Source organism: Glossina fuscipes, unplaced genomic scaffold (assembly GCF_014805625.2).
Source record: "Glossina fuscipes isolate IAEA_lab_2018 unplaced genomic scaffold, Yale_Gfus_2 106, whole genome shotgun sequence".
In the NCBI taxonomy this organism is placed as follows: Eukaryota; Metazoa; Arthropoda; class Insecta; order Diptera; family Glossinidae; genus Glossina; species Glossina fuscipes.
In genome coordinates, this window is record NW_023998449.1 from 530836 (window position 1) to 548427 (window position 17592).

The following is a 17592-nucleotide window of genomic DNA, read 5'->3' on the forward strand; positions in this document are numbered from 1 at the left end:
TTCAACTGGCACGCTTTCTCTCTATAAATTTTACGAGTGTTTTCCTTTTGTGTTCAACTGGCACGCTTTCTCTCTTTACATTTTACGAGTGTTTGCCTTTCGAATTCAACTGTCACGCTTTCTCTCTTCACATTTTACTAGTGATTTCCTTTCGAATTCAACTGACATGCTTTCTCTCTATAAATTTTACGAGTGTTTTCCTTTCGAATTCGACTGTCTCGCTTCCTATATATAAATTTTACGAGTGTTTTGCTTTCGAATACAACTGGCACGCCTTCACTCTTTACATTTTACGAGTGTTTTCCTTTCGAATTAAAGTGGCACAAATTTTCTCTTTACGTTCTACAGCTGTTTTCTTTTATATTATTGATTTGCAAATAAAGATAACGAAACTTATATATGATAAATGCCATGTTCGCGAACGAAATCGTTTCAATTCGGGTAAAAAGCTCCAGCTGTTTTTAAGGTAATTGCTATTTCGTATTTCATCCAACGGGGACTATGAGCGGAAGTTTCTTGATTTAAATTGCAATGCTCCAAGCGTTCATAAATCGTTCGGATTAACAAATGCATTTCCTTAATCGAACGCAAATTAACGAAGAAAGTAGTTTTCCATCGTTTCATCTCTTAGGCCGCTTTGCTCACGTCCAAGTCTTAAAAAAGATAAAAATACAAAGAAAAAATAAATTCACGTATGTATTATGTACATGCGTTCTTCAAAGCGAGTTTAGTTCTTCTGTAAGTCTTTTTTTGCAAAATACTTTTGTAAATATCAAGTAAAAATAATGCTGTCAACGGCACCCGATCAAATTTTGAAAATTTTCTAACGATCTTGACTTTCTTTTTTGCTAAGCTAACTACAGTTCGATAGTAGGATTCTGAATCGATCGAAATCACTCTCTGAATCGATCTAAGTTTATCTGTTGTATACTAAAACCGCTGTGATCTGGAATCCAGACGATGTGGCATTTTTTAATGCTTGGGTCTTTTAAAAGGTTGTAAATATCGAAGACGTACATATTGTATGGGTCTTTGTTCCTGATTAAAGTCAGAGCCGACTTGCTGTCAGAGAAAACTACAAATTTTTTCGAAGGAGGATTGCCTGTCTGATGGCCAGAAGTTCAATGAACGCAGATGATAGTTCTTGTAGAACTTTGAATTTTTCTAAAAGTAAATTTGGGTATTCTATAATTGAGAAACTAGCAATGTCCGAATTGACAGATCCATCTGTTGCGTATATTTTGAAGTTATTTTCGTATATTTTGAAGTTATTTTCGACGAAGTAGTTAAGTTTTTGCAGACAAGCAATTCGACGACAAGACCTTGACCGATTTTTTTTTGAATTGGTAATCGAATTAAGTAAGTTTAATTCCACTGCGCACTTATCATGAATGACGTTATTCCAAGAGGGTATTGAGTTAACTTTATTGAAGATGTTACTGAATTTTTTGAAGCAGTTAGAGTGACGTAATTGTGTTTGGGAGCGACTTTGTCAAAGAACACAGATTTAAATATTTTTACCTTGTAGTTACAAGCGAAATTCTCTTAGCTACGGGGAGTTCATATGAGATGGAACGTAAAATTGATGTTGGTGTCGAGGGGGACAAACCGGTACAACGTCTTAGGATTGAGTGTTGAAAGCTTTGTATTTTTTTTAATGAATACGCAGGAGCATTGCATTGTGGAGTAAGAATGTTCAATTTTGGAACTAACAATAGATTTGTAAACGTTTAAAGCTTTCCTAGGTCGGAGTCCGGTGTGAATGTTGGTTAAAAGTTTGATGACATTTAAGCCTGTGTTGCAATTTTCAAGGTTGTCCCTGTAATGCTCATGAGTGGTTAAACTTGAGTTGATTATTCTGCCCAAGAATTTAATAGAGGAAGATTGACTATAAAATTGGTGCCTTTAGAGAATAAGCGTATATATGTTCTCATTAATTTGTAAAAATGCCAACCATGTGAGAATAAGCGTCCACACATTTGTTTAAATTTTTCAATAATTTTGCATGTATTTGTATTATCTATGGTGCCTTTAAAGAATAAGCGTATAAAGTTGTCGTACAGCAATTTTGACCTTTGCTTATTTTATATTTGTGGATCTTTTTTTTAAGCTTTAAAGCAACTTGCCTTGAGATTGGAAGCCTTTTAATGAAGTCTTGCTCCGCTGTACCCCTTATACCCTTGAAAAAAAAAGGTGAATTCATCCAATTGAAAAAGTACTTGAAAAGTTTTAATTAACAAATTATTTGCAATAAATGAGAAAAGAATGTAAAATAGAAATTAAACAAATTTTGTTAACAAAGAAAGAATGCGTAGCCTTAAATGCAACCGATCCGGCCCATAATTCACAGCATACAAAATTTAAAAGTCAGGCAAAGTCTTTTTTAGATTTTATTTTGCTTATTTTTTTTTTTTGTTATTTTCACTGCTCGCACAGAAGGAAGAAAAACGGCTCTATTAGCATCACTCATTTAGGAAAGGGTGCAGGAAATGGTCTCATAGAAGTCACGGAAAGTATTTTAACTTCATCAATTTTTTTCTCCATTTATTCGATGAATAATTGTTGTTATTGTTGTTGCTTTTTTTTGTTCTCCAAATTTCTAGATGATATTATATTCAATCTATATCTCATTAGTTCATCGGATGATATGGTACTGTAAGAATATTTCAATTGATTGAATCTACGCCTTTTGGCGCGACGATTTTGAAACCACGTCTTCTTCACTTGACGATCGCTCATTTTCAGTTGCATTGCCAAATGGCGACGCTCCTCAGGTGTTAAATACTTAGCATTGGCAAAAAATATTCCTATTGTTTAGTCTGCTCCAAGCTAAATCGTATCTGTCCCCCTTTACGTTTAATACGGGAATCAATGAAATTGTAATAATTCGTAGGATTATATGCGTTAGTGCCCAGCATCTGATCAACGGCATCTATTGGATGAGTTAAATGAAAATGCAAACATTTTAAAAATAATGGAGTAGAAATTCAATAAGATTTAGGTGTTTGCTCTTTTATCGTTTTTCTAATTTAAAAAAAAAAAACAAGACGTAAATATAACAAATGTTAGATGATAACTTCCATCAAGTGCTCAAAGCGTATTAAAAAACACATTAAAATAAATAATAAGAATATTAGTGGGAGAAGGACAAGGCAAACTACTACTAGTTACCTAATATTGGAATTCACGCCTGTTTACAGATATACAACTCTCTGTTAAGTTAATTGCTAATAAGATGTTCCCACCAATCTCTCAATGACAATAATAATCGGGTTAATAGGAGAACTCATTCGTCTCAGACAAGATTGGTCTGAATATAGGTTACTTGTAAACACTGGAGCTTAATGAGCCCACAAAAAAGACGAGTCGAAGAAGATTGTAGTTAGGGTAGAGAGTAGAACAGCCTAGGACATGACGTTAGCCCGTACGAAAGGTAAAAAAGTTTCTGTCATATGTTTGCCTCCGGAACTGTTTATGGATGTGTATTGCTTGAGTACAATCGTCCGAGGAATGATGGTTGGATAAAAATTAAAAATCTCTTTAAATATCTTTGATCTACATGATTTGTAGATATGTATATCTCAATATAATTATGAAACTTATTATATTATGTATAACTATTATCTTCCATCGAACGCTTTGTTTGAGATATTTTGCTCTTCTAAAAAATTGGACGAATGTGGCATTCTTTGCCTTTTTCACGATTGTCTTTGCTACATAAAGCTGAAGACGAACGGGCGGGAGTTCCTTACTGCGTTCATATGTTCAACGAAAATTGAATTTACATTAGGAATGCCAAACGGACGGGATCTTATCAACACTTACCTATGTGCTTAGATTTTAGTCTGCCTGAGCGGCGAAAGCATACAAGAATTGCTAGGCAAAATGGAAATCATTGCAAATCTCTTAGTTAATGGTTTATCGAAAATGAATTTTTATCTACGTAATTCTCTACTCTTTCCTGCTATGATTCGAACAAAGATTTTACAACGAGATAATTCCGATTTAATTGAACTCTAGATATAACGTAATCTATCACTTTAGCTTGGATAAAAAGTGATGAAAGTAATTCTTCGCTTTAATTTGATAAGAGAACAAAAGAAAGATTTTTAAGAACACATTTGATTTTCTGGGCAAAGACATAATTGCGATTTCATAGTACATATGCAAGTTAATGCAAAAGCATTATAAGAACTACTTCTATGAATCACTTAAGGAACACGCAAATGCCCCGCGCGTTAGCAAAGGTAAATGACCCACATTTTGTGGTTTAATTTCAGTGGCCATATGATACACGCATACTGGGAAAAAAAATGTTCGCATTTTTTCAGTAATTTCTAAAATAAAGGCAAATGGCAGAAACCCCTCAAAGTCAGTACTCGGATATATAGATAAATCTTAGAAAATGTCGGCTTAATTGTTTTACATTCTCCGAATTAGCTACAAAGGCAGATCACAATGCCATTACCTTTCCATGGCTATGCTATTCATATGTAAAAAGAATTCATTGTTGAAATATATTATGTCGTATGTGTCGACGAAATGAGTCGATAATAAAGCATAAAGAATATTAGTAAAGCCTTTTGCCGGGGAACACCATTTTTCACAGCACCATCGGCTAAAGCCTCAATAATTGTGTAAACAAATGCAGGACCACAACCCGATAAACCGGTAACGGCAGCTATCATCGATTCTGGTATATGTTGAGCAACGCCCAACGAATTTAAGATGATATGAACTTTTTCTAAACCTTGCTGCACAATATGTGAGCCGGAGGAATAAACCGCACTAATCTGCATAAGCGTATAGTATTTTTAAAGCCACACTTCGACGTTTGTTGTCTTTAAAAACAAAGTCCACTATGGGGGCGAACGAACACGATGCGCGATTTACAGACTCTGAAACGGGCACTGATTTTGCAATTCTGACAAGACTAATAAACATTTTAAAATTTCGCAAGCTAAATCAAGTATGTCCTTTTGTACCGGCATTGCATATGTATTTGATGAACATGAGGAAATCTTTAAGAGTTTATAATTAAAGATGGCGCTACGCACTCCATCAAGATTACGAGCCACTTCTTCAAACTATGTTTCGCGATGTTCATTTCTCTTGAGACCCAATTTCACCGAATCTTGTGAGTCTGCTAAAAGTTTTTCTTCTTCATTTATCCGAGCTTCAGAGTTTTTTATAATTGAAAATAGTATGCGTAACGAAGTATTGAAGCCCGAAAATTGCAAAAAATACTTGGGAAACTGAGGATTGCTTAAAAGAAAACGACAAGCTCGCACAGCCATCATCCTTGTCTGAACATCTGAACAATCTTCTGTAATTTAGCACAAAGATTTGGTTATATGCCACAGGAAACCGCTTTATATGACGGATTTACCATTAAAAAAACTTTGTTGTACTTCGGATGGATTTTCGGCATGAAGAGGAAAAGGATTGAAGAACGTTTAGAAGCTTTATTGAAGTTCTTGGAAACGTTCTGTGAAAAATCTTAGTGGTGGCCAACAAAGGCGGGAATCGTTCACTGTTGCCCTTATGCATGATCCAGAGTTATTAATTTTTGATGAACCCACAGTAGGAGTTGATCCTTTGCACGCACTGGCCTATCATGAAAAAACATTTGACGGCTGCTAAAACTAAAAGCCACTGATTCTCGCATAACATTTTAGCTGAGTTTAATGGAAACAATACTTCCTTTACCCATAACTTTCACAGCGTCTACAAAATTTTGCCATTCTTTGTTTGACGTTATATGATAAGATATCCCATCAAAGTATGGCCAAGAACTAACAGCCAACCATGCTTATGTTCCAATGAACGTTGTGATAAAGCCTTCAAGCATTCTTTAACATAAGCGTCAAATTTTCGATCATCGAATCCGTAAGCCCGTAATATGCCTACAACTTGAGCTACTTGTATACGCATTATTTCCGCGACATCTTTCAAGGAAGTATTCAAAGGTTCTAGAAGATAAAGCAACGAAGAGGCCAACAATTCAGGTGCAGCGTTTAGTAAATCATGTAAGCACAAAAGATTTGATTCGCCTGCAAAAAAACAAAAGGATTTCGAACTAAACTCTATGAATAAAATAAAAAACAAGAGGAGAGATACATCTTTTGGCTTCCACACTGCTTTTAACAAATTGCACGTATTTATATAATTCATTATTATCTGATTCTTCGTAGTTACTGATAATGTAGCGTTTAAGCTTGTTAAGGTATTTTACATCACCGGGATCACAGACGGCACCGGCGGAATACTACGAGCATAAGCGTAAATAATCTAGTATCTGGCAAAGAAGTAAAGAAGAAATATATTAGAGCAACACACTTTTTTTATCGTTGTCTCATTTACCTCTTCGTAAGTATCTAAAGTAATCAGATTCCAAGCGGGTAAACGAGTTTGACGGCGGAATGAAGCAAAAACTATGGTGGGTTCCGTTGGCAAATAAGAGCGTATTGCTTGGATTGTCGGCCGATTTATAGTGGCCATCCGTGGACAGTAAATAAATGATTGAAGAAAATGCAGAAAAGTTATTCAATTCGGTTTAATTACCGGAAAACCCATTTATATGCATTTGTAAAGGAACCGGTCTTACAAAAGGTTTAAAATTATATAACCCCATTTCCTTAATATTCAGCCAATTGGCGAGTTTTTGAGCGTTGGCCAAAGCAGTAGATAAACCAACGATACGTATATTGCATCCGGTGTGTGACGTAATGAAATTCGTACGTGACACAAATACTTCAATGACAGGACCTCTGTCTTCTCCCAGTAAATGTATTTCGTCTATAACAATTAGTACACCATTCTGTACATATTCTCTTGCCTGCCAACACCGGCTGATACCATCCTATTTTTCTGGTGTGGTAACTATCAGTTGAGAATCCAATCGCTAATTCTTTCCTTAACTAAAGCGCTTTTAAAGGCGCAATATAAACAACCTTAGCTCTTTGATAATTATTGAGCGTTCGAAGTATGGCGATTTCCGCCACTATAGTTTTACCTGAACTTGTGGGTGCGCCCAGCAAAACATTATTATCAGTATGATAAAGGCAATGAAAGAGTTGAGTTTGTATAGGATTGAAATGTGTCACGGTCTTACGCTCCTTTTCGGCCGGTAGAGCATATTCATATATATTTTTTCTTTTGAATTGTGGTTTGGCTCTCGGAGTCTCCTGACAAAGAAAAATAAAAAAAAAAATAAACTAAAAGAGCGAAAAGGTCCGGTCGGTTGTCTGCTGTCCGTCTGTCACCGGTGAGTCAGTCGGTCATCGTCCAGCGTCGGCCCTACATAGCCACCATATGCACGCCCCTACGTCTCAGCCACAGCGGTGGCAGCTCGCGCCTAGCCACTCATGGGGAACAACAAAATTAGATAGCTTAAAAATAACTTACAGTATAGGCCATGGTGCAGCGTCGGCCGCGGTAGCTGCTACATCGGCAATCTTCAACTCCAGGACACAGGATGTTCCGTTTCACTTCTTAAAGGTGTCTGACGTTCTTCTGGCGCTAGATGTATGCCTAGAGCCAGAGCACCAGTTGTAGCACTCAAAACAGTTATTGTAGTTTCAAAATAATTTGTTGTTTATGGCTGCGATATCGTTGTTTTGTTGTAGTTCCCAAAATTTTTATAGATTTTCTTCCTCTTGTTTTTCTTTTTGTTTTAAAATGGAAAAAGGCCTAGGAGTGGTTGATTCGATTTTTACGATATTTGGACTAAAAGCTTATCTAATTATCCAAAATTGTTTTTCTTTTCTTTTCCTTTATGTCAAGCCGTCTTCTCTTCAACGAATGCTAATTTTAAGATAAACTTCGATTAGGTTTTTTTTTTCTTTTCTTTATTATATTATACGATTTTCACAAAATTTGTAATTAACTTATTTCTTAAATAATTGCTTTTAGTGCTTTAGATTTAGGAATGTTTAAATACAGGCACGCAGACAGATTGACCTCTCATATTAATTTTTCACATCTCTTTTATAATAGATTAAATCAAAGCTTATTTCAATCTTCTTGTTAGTTTTTAATAGTTAAATTAGATAAAATATTCCGGTATGCAAGACACAATCTTGCGACATCTCCTAACTCTGTCTTTTTTTAATGTGCCCTCTCATTGCTATTTTAACATAATGTGTTCCTACACGAACGCGATGCGCTTTGCTTGGTACATTCTACTAACACACTCAACTCTTCACTTCGTTATTGTTGTAGGCAATTTTACCGCTTAAGAATTATAATCACGCAATATTCTGACTTTGTACTGCGGTTTTCTTATTTGTTTGCCTTATGTAGTTTTTGTCTTTTGAGATTTAATTATCAATTCTTTTCTCTTCTTTACTCCTCTTGATTTTTCTTCTTCCTCGTTTTAGGAACAAAAGGCTGTTATAGAATTTTCTTTTTATACTCCTTTTTTTTTCTCCTTTTTTTTTTTGATATTCAAACGAAAAAAAAAATTATTGAATTGATTCTCAAAACGTGACAAGTACACGACTTTTGTTATTATTATCAGATCCAGAATTTGGATGAATTTTCTGTTAACAGTCATTCAATATCAAACTAGAACATTCTCTTTTCTTAAAGTGGAGAATTTTTTTCTCTGGTTCACATTGCATAACAACATAAACTTGGATTTCGCTCGAACACGATTTTTCTGGACAAACGCTAACGAACAGCTCAAACTGCCTTGTGTGGCTTTTTGTCTTTTGATGTTTGATGATTCTCTATTGCAATCGGTTTAAAAAACTCATGTCTTGTTTCAATAATCCGTAAGCTCATTATTTGTATCGTTAGGTTTAGAAAAATAGATTTCAGTAAATTTATCATTTAAATTTTAATTGAAAGATGTGATTTGGCTCTTCGATGTATTTAACACGTCACAATTTTGCTGATTTTATGAATGTTAAGAAATTTTTTGTTTGATATTTTTCCTTCTTAATGGTCATCTTTCCGTCTGAGCTCATATTCGTTGATGTTTTTCCTTCCACTTTTAGAAACCAACTGACCTCGAGCCAACTCAACTTCAAACTCACTACCCCCTCTCTGACTTAAATTTTAAAACGCAGACAGACTTCTCCTTCTCGCTCAATTTCCCTCTTCTTCTTCCTGTTGCTCTCTCTATAACGGCTTGCCGCTACTCTCACAAGAGCAAGCATAGATCCCGCAAAATCATACGATTTTGCCTATGCTTGCAAGAGCAAAAGGAAAAAAAAGGAGTACGGCAAAATTATACGATTCTGCCTGTACTTGCAAAAGCAAGCAAAGGTACCGCAAAATCATACGATTTTGCCTGTACTTGCAAAAGCAAGCAAAGGTACCGCAAAATCATACGATTTTTGCCTGTACTTGTAAGTAAGGAGATCAGAAAAGAACAAAATAAACACATATACCGCAAGATCATGCGATTTATTAGCGGTACCACAAAATCGCATGATTTTGTCTAACGGCATGCCGTTATTTCGCCGCTTGCGGTTGATACAGACCGACAGACACCCTACCCGAGGTTTGTTCGCGGCCGTTACAAATGCTTAAAATTATATAAAGATTCATAGACTGGATTTATCAGAGCACTAACAGCTAAACGTTGCAGCGGCAAAAGTTCAGTAAGAGGGCGATGGTGTTCCGGTAGCACTAAGTGCTTAAAAGTTAATGGAGTCCGCGCATTAGTACCCAGCCAAGTGTCACTCGCTACTCGTATATAATATTGTGGCGGTAAAAGCTCTTTGAGCGGTATTGTCATCACCAGTTTTTGTGGTTTTTGGCTGTAGGCAAATTTGCGCGATGCCTAAAAAGTGCATTTTAACATGAAGAAAGCACATAAACAGAAATTATTTATTTTTGTAATAGAATTGTAATTCCGGATTGGTAAAAAAACCTCGAACAATTCAGAACGATAGCTAAAATTGGATTCGGGATCTTCAATCCATAACTAAAAATTTTGACTTGTTTTATCATGTACCCGATCATTCCAAACAAAGTCTGGCCATATATTGACTTTAATACAATACAATGTACGTGTTATGGGCTGCAAAGTGGCATCAACATTGAGCATGGGCAATTCTTTGGCTGCACGTAATCCCTGCTCAGCATGTTTACTGTTACTTACTATCTCCTTTAGCTCATTATGATCTATTTCAAGAAGTGTGTATAAACTAAAACCTCTGCTTTCCAATTTATCTATAGTCTCAATATTGATATGCGAAAACTGACGCATAGGACTCTCGAAATCCCACTGTTGTCGTTCAAACATTTTGCACACTTGTAATATACGCCCTGCAAGTATCGAATCATTATTACTCAAGACAATGGAGCATAAAGCGCGCGCAATGCGTGTTATATTTTGCCCGATGTACGACATATCAGAGACTAGAGAAAACGATTTTGGGCTTGCGACATCAGTACAAATATATCATCTTCGTTCATAAATGGTTTTATAAGTTCATTAAATATTTCTACCCTATCGTATTTTATATAATAATGCGAAGCTGTGCGACCCAAATCTGTGACATTAAACTCGAGAGTTCGCTGATTGAAACGTATCATAGGTGCTTTATCCAAACGCATGGCACCTACAATTAAGTTCAATTGCTTAGATGGGAGCTTTGCTCAAACGCACTATTTTACCAACACGTTATTTTACCTCAATTCGAAACGACGAAACAAATTTGCTCATTTCTTCTGTAAACCTTAACAAAAATACTCGTTTATTTAGCATGATTTTAAAATCAGTTACAATCTGGTCTAGTTTCCCTAGATTAACGCAGTCATAAACTTTACTAATGTCTAAGCAAAGCATAACTACCTGATTTCCATTTGCTTTTTCATTTGCAATTATGAAAAAGACATTATTAAAGCACATACCGGTGAAGATGTGTTTTTGGAAAGCAAAGAACCTTGACGGGAGCAGGTGTGAGTGGTTCAGGAAATTTGTCAGTCTTTCATTAATCATTTGGTTGGTAACTTTTAGAAGTACGGCAAGGGGTTATGGGTCTGAAGTTAGTGAACATTTCAAGGTCTTTTCCGGGTTTAGGAATGGGCACTATATTAATTATACGGCAAAGAGTAAGAAACGAGTTGGCCATCCAGCGCTCATTTATAACAGATAGCAGGGTTAGAAGGCTTGGCACGGGAAGCACCTTTATCATATCATTTTTGATTCCGTCATGGCCTGCTGTTGTGGATTTCTTTTTCAACTTAAGGACGTGCAAGACTTCATCAAAGGAGAATGGAGAGATGTTATCCATCTGAGAGTTAAGTAAGGAAGCTTGGAGACCATTTGTCGAGGGAACTTGAGCTTTCAACCATTCTAGGTAGGATTTGTTGTTATGATCATCCCAAATGGAGTGTTTGCATTTCCTTTTTGTTGTGCGATGGCCAAATAAAAATTTCCATAATGGTTTTGTATTGCTATTTGAGCAAAGCTCTTCGACAACTAGGGCACGGTGACTTCTTTTGGTTTTTCTAACTGATTTCTTCCATTCTTTTTGGGATAAATTGAAATCATCAAAATTAGAGATACTGGAGTATTTAGAAAATTTTTGTTTAGCAGCTTGTAATTTACGGAATTGTGAAGTGAGCAGATCGTTCCACCAAGGTTTTGGTGAGTAGGAATCGGAGATTTGGATGTTTGATTCGACGTTATTTATTTCTTGTTGAAATGAGCACTGGATGGGTTCAACCTGTGGCTCAAGACATATGTGCATAAGATTGTTTAGGAGTTTTTCCCTCGAGATAAAGTCATTTATCTTGCAGGAGGTAATAAAGGTGGTGCCAGAAAGAATAAGAAGGTGGTTGCGTTAGTGAAAGTTACATCCAACACGCTACCACAACTGCTGGTCGTAGATTGCACATAGGTTGGGGAATTATCATTAAGACAATAGAAATTACTGGCTTCAAAGATTTCTTGCAACGCTTTGCTTTTATTGTTTGACGCGGAGTCACCAAAGCATTAAAATCTCCTGCAATTATGACACTGTGGAAGCTATTGAGCATATCACAGAGGCGATTAAAGTCATCCCGGAAAGATTGAATAGGTGTATTAGGTTTGAAATAGCAAGCACAATAACAATATTAGGTTTTAGGGAGGAGGTTTTGACAATAACAATGTCAGTAGCTGATTTAAAGGGGATTTGTTTGAAGGAGATGCCTCTCCTGACAAGGATGGCAGCACTTCGATAGCCGCCACTTCTACATTTATAAGCGGAGTTGTAATTTGAGATTTTGAGATCGAAAATGTTGTCAGCGGACAGAATGATTTCACTCAAGATGGCTAAATCAGTTCGGTTGGAAATTATGAATTAATCAAACGAATGGGCATTACGGCTGAAGCTTTGTATGTTACCTTGTAGGAAGGAGGTCATGAGAAATGCTAGAGCATGATACGGCCGATCCAGATGTACCTTGTTTTAAGAAATTAAATTTTGATTTAAGGGAAACTATTTCTGCTTGGATGGTTTTAAGCATTTCTTCATGAGAAGTGATGGAGAGACTCTTGAAAATCTTTTCCAGAATTATCTCCATTTCAGTGGATTTGTGGTAATTGATGTGGGTATGCTTTTCAGGAGGTAGGGGAGGTTTTTTTGGCTCCTGCGACTTGCTATTGTAAGTAGGGGGCGTCTTGAGAAACATTATATGCAAGGGTTTGGGAATACCCGTTTTATTTTTTACAACCACATTGAAATTTTTGTTAACTAAAATATTACTTGTTTCAATAGTAGGGTGTCTGATGTTGTTGGAAGCAGTGCTATCCTTCATTGCTGGGAAGTTTACATCATAGTTATCGAGTAAATTGTAAGGGTTGTTAGAGAATTTTACTCTGTATTCTCTAAAAGATAAGTTTTGGACGGTTAAAATTTTTTTAGATTTTCCTCTTTCTTTCTTTTTGGACACTTTTGAAAGGTTACTTTGTGGTCCAAAGAGCTACAACCTAGACCTTCGACTAAAAGGCATGAGTTCGTAGGACAGGCCGGTGTCTTGCCATAATTCAGGCAACTGCTGTCCTTACTTTTACAGAATTTGGCGATGCGGCCAAATTGGCCGCAAAGCTTAACGGAAGTAATCTACTGGAATATTGCAATAGTTGAATTTTATACTCTTGGGGATTAGTTTTCGCTTAAAACCAATCTTTGGGCTGTTTGTTGGGATGAACATTTCTCTGTCTGAGGATTCTTGTAACGTAAATGATTTCAATATCAGAGGTAGTAAGATGGAATGTTTTTTACGATCCCGATTTTTCTGTGAAATTGTACGGATGTAGGCCTTGCAGGACTTTGGCCCAAAATCATTGTTTATTATAAAGTTCTTGGCATCAACCGTATTGGTAAAACTAAGTTTGGCTTTGCCATTGCTGATGATTTTGATATTAATCAAACCATCCAATTTAAGACCTTTGAAATGTTCGAAAAAAACAAGTCGGAGTTAAGGCGAAAAGACTTATCTATGATATTATTACATACTTCAATGAAGACGTAGCACTCACCGGTCACGTGAAATTGAAAGCGATTTGAAAACTTTCTGTGATTCTGTCAATTGAATGAACGTTTCGGATAAATGAAGTTTTCGGAATCGACTATGAATTTATACATGACTACTTTGTATCTCTGTGATTTTGTAACATGTAAAATACGAAAGGGGCTATTCTGTCTCCGACAGAGTCCGGCAAAACAAAAATTGCCAAAAAAGCAAAAATTGGCCATGCCTGCCCAATGTTATACTGTAAGAACCTTTCATTTTTTTCAACACCTTTACAAGACGAAGAAACAAGCTTCAACGATATAAATTGATTGCAAAAATTACAGGTCTTAGTAATTGTTTGCGTACTTTGTTGGAAATCGCCCTTTATCCTCTCCACCTTATGAATTATGAACACTTTCCCTAAATTCATTTCACGATTGGAAGACCTCATACGGAAACTTTTCTATTATTATTATTATTATTATTAATTTCGCCAGAGAAATAAATTCTAAGACTAAACTCTTAAAAGCACTAGCATCTAAGGCTATCGGCTTTTTATTAAAAACTCTACCGCACTTGAGATTCGAACCCACGACCATTGACTTGCTAGTCGAGATTCCTCCCCTTCGGCTACTCAGGCGGATGAAAACTTTTCTAAATGACATGAAAACATAGCCGCATCAAACATCCAATTTAGTGGCTGATTAGTTGAGTTATGTAATTGGAAGGTTTTATGAGAAACCGCTCACATATGGTCATGCATCGAACATTAGTTCAGTCGTTTACGATTTAATTCTGTAGCAAATGTGATCAAAAGTCAGGAGTCGCATGTTCGCGATAGCACAGATTTAACAAAGAATTGACATATGCACACAGATTAACAAGCAGATGTACAGATTAACTTCTATTCATTCATTCCATCATGTGCAAGTACGATGATTATGGTAATGTCACAATATGTCAATATTCTAAATCAAGCTAAATGTGTGTGCGCGTAAATGAATTTGCAGAAATTTTCTTGGAACTTTATTTGACTAAAATTATTTTTAGAAAAGATTTCAACAAAACTTTGTTGAAGCAATCAAGAAAAATATTAATATTTTGTGCTGAAGACTCTCAATGTCTGTGTGGTGTATGTTAAGGCCATTATGTTAAAAGTAAGATTGTTGAGGTGGGTGTAGTGATATAAGGAAAATGCTGCAAACCTTGGCTAAAAAAAAATATTTTACAGAAGATATGCACTAAACGTAAAAATATGGAATAGTAAAAATTATCAAAAGTTAAGAAGACACATTGTTTTTTCAAATAAAACAAGTTAGTTCCGCGAAGTGACACAGATTTTTTTGCTGCAAAGGGATAGAAGATGTCACTGTATCAATTGAAAAAGGTTAAAGACCTTCTAACACCATCGAGTATTTGAAGGAGATGCTCGGCAGATTCACAAGAATTGCAAGTTTCATAAATGTCATTTGGCACGAATCACGTTTAAACACACTTTGTTACAAGTGAGCGTGCTCATGAGTCTATAAAGTATATTGATCTCGCAGGAATTAAATGTCGACTTTAAAGGTAAAAGTGGGATTTATTTTATAGCTATAGAAGCGACGATTACTTGTAAAGTGTAATTTTTTTAAATTCAATACTTATTTCTTGAAAGATGCGTTTACGAATTGCCCGTATTACTTCATTGGGAGAATATTTGATGAATAAAATTGTACATCAAGGTTTGCTTGAAAGTCGACTTCTTCATTTAAAAAAAGTCACAGTAACCAGGCGACCAGTACAAGGCGACCGTCTTCAGTTTGACGTTCGATTATCATCTTAAGTACTGCAAATATATATTGATTATCTCTATTTATTAAAAGCAGCTCTAATGCATGGTCATAGAAAATTTGTCACTTTTTCCAATAACAAAAAACTTAATGAAAAAATTTAAAAAATTTGAAAAGTTTACAAATGAAATTTTCATAAGGAGCTTACTTATAAAAAATATATATTTTTGATCAGCGTGAAATTCTGCGTTGATTTAGGCGTATCTGTTCATCTGGGTGTCTGTGTGGTGTTTGCTGTCGACATTTTGCTGGCCTGAAAATGAAGGTATCGGTTTCAAATTTGGTTGAAAATGAAGGTATCGGTTTCAAATTTGGTTGAAACATTGGAAGTTTTTGCACGCAGGTTGCTATTGAAGATGGGTCCAATTGGACAGAGCAGAAGGCCCAATGAAGCGTGAACTGAATGCAGGTCCATTTTTCTTAACAAAAATTTTTGGATTTTTGCTCGTTACTCGGAAGTTATAGAAGTTAGAAGGTTGAAATTTTCCACATTTACTGTACGAAGTGCTCTACTCCTTATGTGGAAAAATGGAAAAATCCGCCATGTCCACACAAAGTTTGAAGTGAAATTTTTTCTACTTTTTTGAGGTTTTATGCTCATTTTTCATTAGGCATAGAAGACCTAATCTTTAAAACTAAACTTTGAGAGTAGAAAGGGAAAAAATAGTGGTAGGTATGCGAGATTCGTCCCCTGCCGAATGTAACTCTCTTAATAGATATATATTTATTTATTTATTTGCACATGAAACTCAATTAACAGGCGAATCCAATTGACTCTTAAAAGTAAAACTTATACTAATCAATATTAAAAACTAGTGCAATTCCTATAAGGAGAAGTAAAAAATGTGAGAGCTTTCCTGGTGCTGGTATGTTCAGCGGTACCAGGCTCGGACTCACAAGATTTTTATGATTTCTTTGCATGTTTAAAGAATAGTTTGATTTTTCAGAAGTTTTTACTTTGTTTATTTATTCTCTTACTTCGCTTACAATTCATCAATAAATGTTAAATCCTTTTAGAGTACGAAATCATTCATCAATATACGTTAAATCCTTTTACAATACCAAAGCATTTCAAGAACTGTAGATTGATTAAAGCTACACACTTATTACATTCCATATCAATGCGCACTCGTTCAAATCATTTTACAGTGGTGACAATATAATTATAAATTTACATCGAGGTTCTACAAATTGTATAAACACTTTGCCAGTTCAGAGCGTACTCTCATTATTATTGTTTAATAACAAGTTTCGCTTTTCTCTTTGTTCGCGTTGTCGTTTTCGGCTCTACCCTGATTCTGACTTCCGTACTCGATCGGACCGGTCTGTCCCTCGACACGGACCATTTTATGATTCCCTTCAGTTTACTTAATCACATTCTTAACTTAACTTAGCCTAGCACTCCCCCCTCAGAGACGAAGAACCTGTGAGGACAAAACGAGGGACGACTTGGGGGGAAAACACAACTAGCAAAGAGGCACACCCACAATTAGTACAGAACCAAATTGTAAGTGAACCTCAAGCCATTGCAAACATGTAGTAGCTTGGCAACCGATATGATAAACAAAACTAATTAATTTTCGAATCATAATAAGATGTTAAAACAGCAAGTTATTTTAAGAACGACATAGGTAAATCGCGCCTATTAAGCATAGGTGTTCTGGTAGGTTTTAAGGAATCAAATATTAAGTTTAAGTGATAGACATCATTTAGGTTTCTGCAAACGCTGAACGGGTTAAACAGCTTACAATTATATTTATATTGACTCAGCTTAATGAAAATAAAGTGCCTAGAGAAGCGGTTAGGGCATTAAAGTTTATCTCACCAAGTATTGTGTGTGACAAAAGTGATCTATTTTCATAAGGAGGAATAAAGACAATCGGGTCCTAATCCGAATTCCTAATGGCAAACACCAAGAATTGGTTTTGAACAGATTGATTGGAATCTACATAACACCTTTAGGAAGGAGACCGCGCAACAGAGGCATATTCAAATATTGGTCTATGCAAGCAAATGTGTAGCTTTTTTATAATGTAAGGATTCTTCAGCTCTTTGGACCACCTCCTAATGACACCAAGCGTGGGCCTAGCTTCACTTAAAGAGAGTTAAATGTGAAAATCAAAACGTAATCTTTGGTCGAACAGAACGCCTAAATCGGTAAGAGAATCAACGTTTTACAACTTGTGTAAACCGATGTTTGAATGAAATCCTGCTTGAGAAAAAAACCTTCCTGCATTTTTTAAAAGTTAATTTCACAAAACCAAATTGTCAACGTGAAACTGATGCGATTGCAATTCCA

At 35.7% G+C, this 17592-nt stretch overlaps 1 protein-coding gene and 1 pseudogene across 1 annotated transcript; both read right to left on the minus strand.

Annotated features, from left to right (window-relative positions):
* Positions 1–4350: 4350 nt before the first annotated feature.
* On the minus strand, positions 4351–4967 carry LOC119638676 (pyrroline-5-carboxylate reductase 1, mitochondrial-like). Its single transcript, XM_038035612.1, has one exon. It carries the CDS (start codon positions 4797–4799, stop codon positions 4521–4523), a length of 279 nt encoding a protein of 92 aa, XP_037891540.1. The 5' UTR covers positions 4800–4967; the 3' UTR covers positions 4351–4520.
* A 1324-nt stretch (positions 4968–6291) lies between these two features.
* Positions 6292–10562, minus strand: LOC119638666 (annotated as a pseudogene).
* Between the last annotated feature and the right edge of the window lie 7030 nt (positions 10563–17592).

Bases quoted from the DNA above. Each gene is read 5' to 3' on its own strand.
- LOC119638676 (XM_038035612.1), bottom strand. From the start codon at position 4,799: ATGCAGATTAGTGCGGTTTATTCCTCCGGCTCACATATTGTGCAGCAA.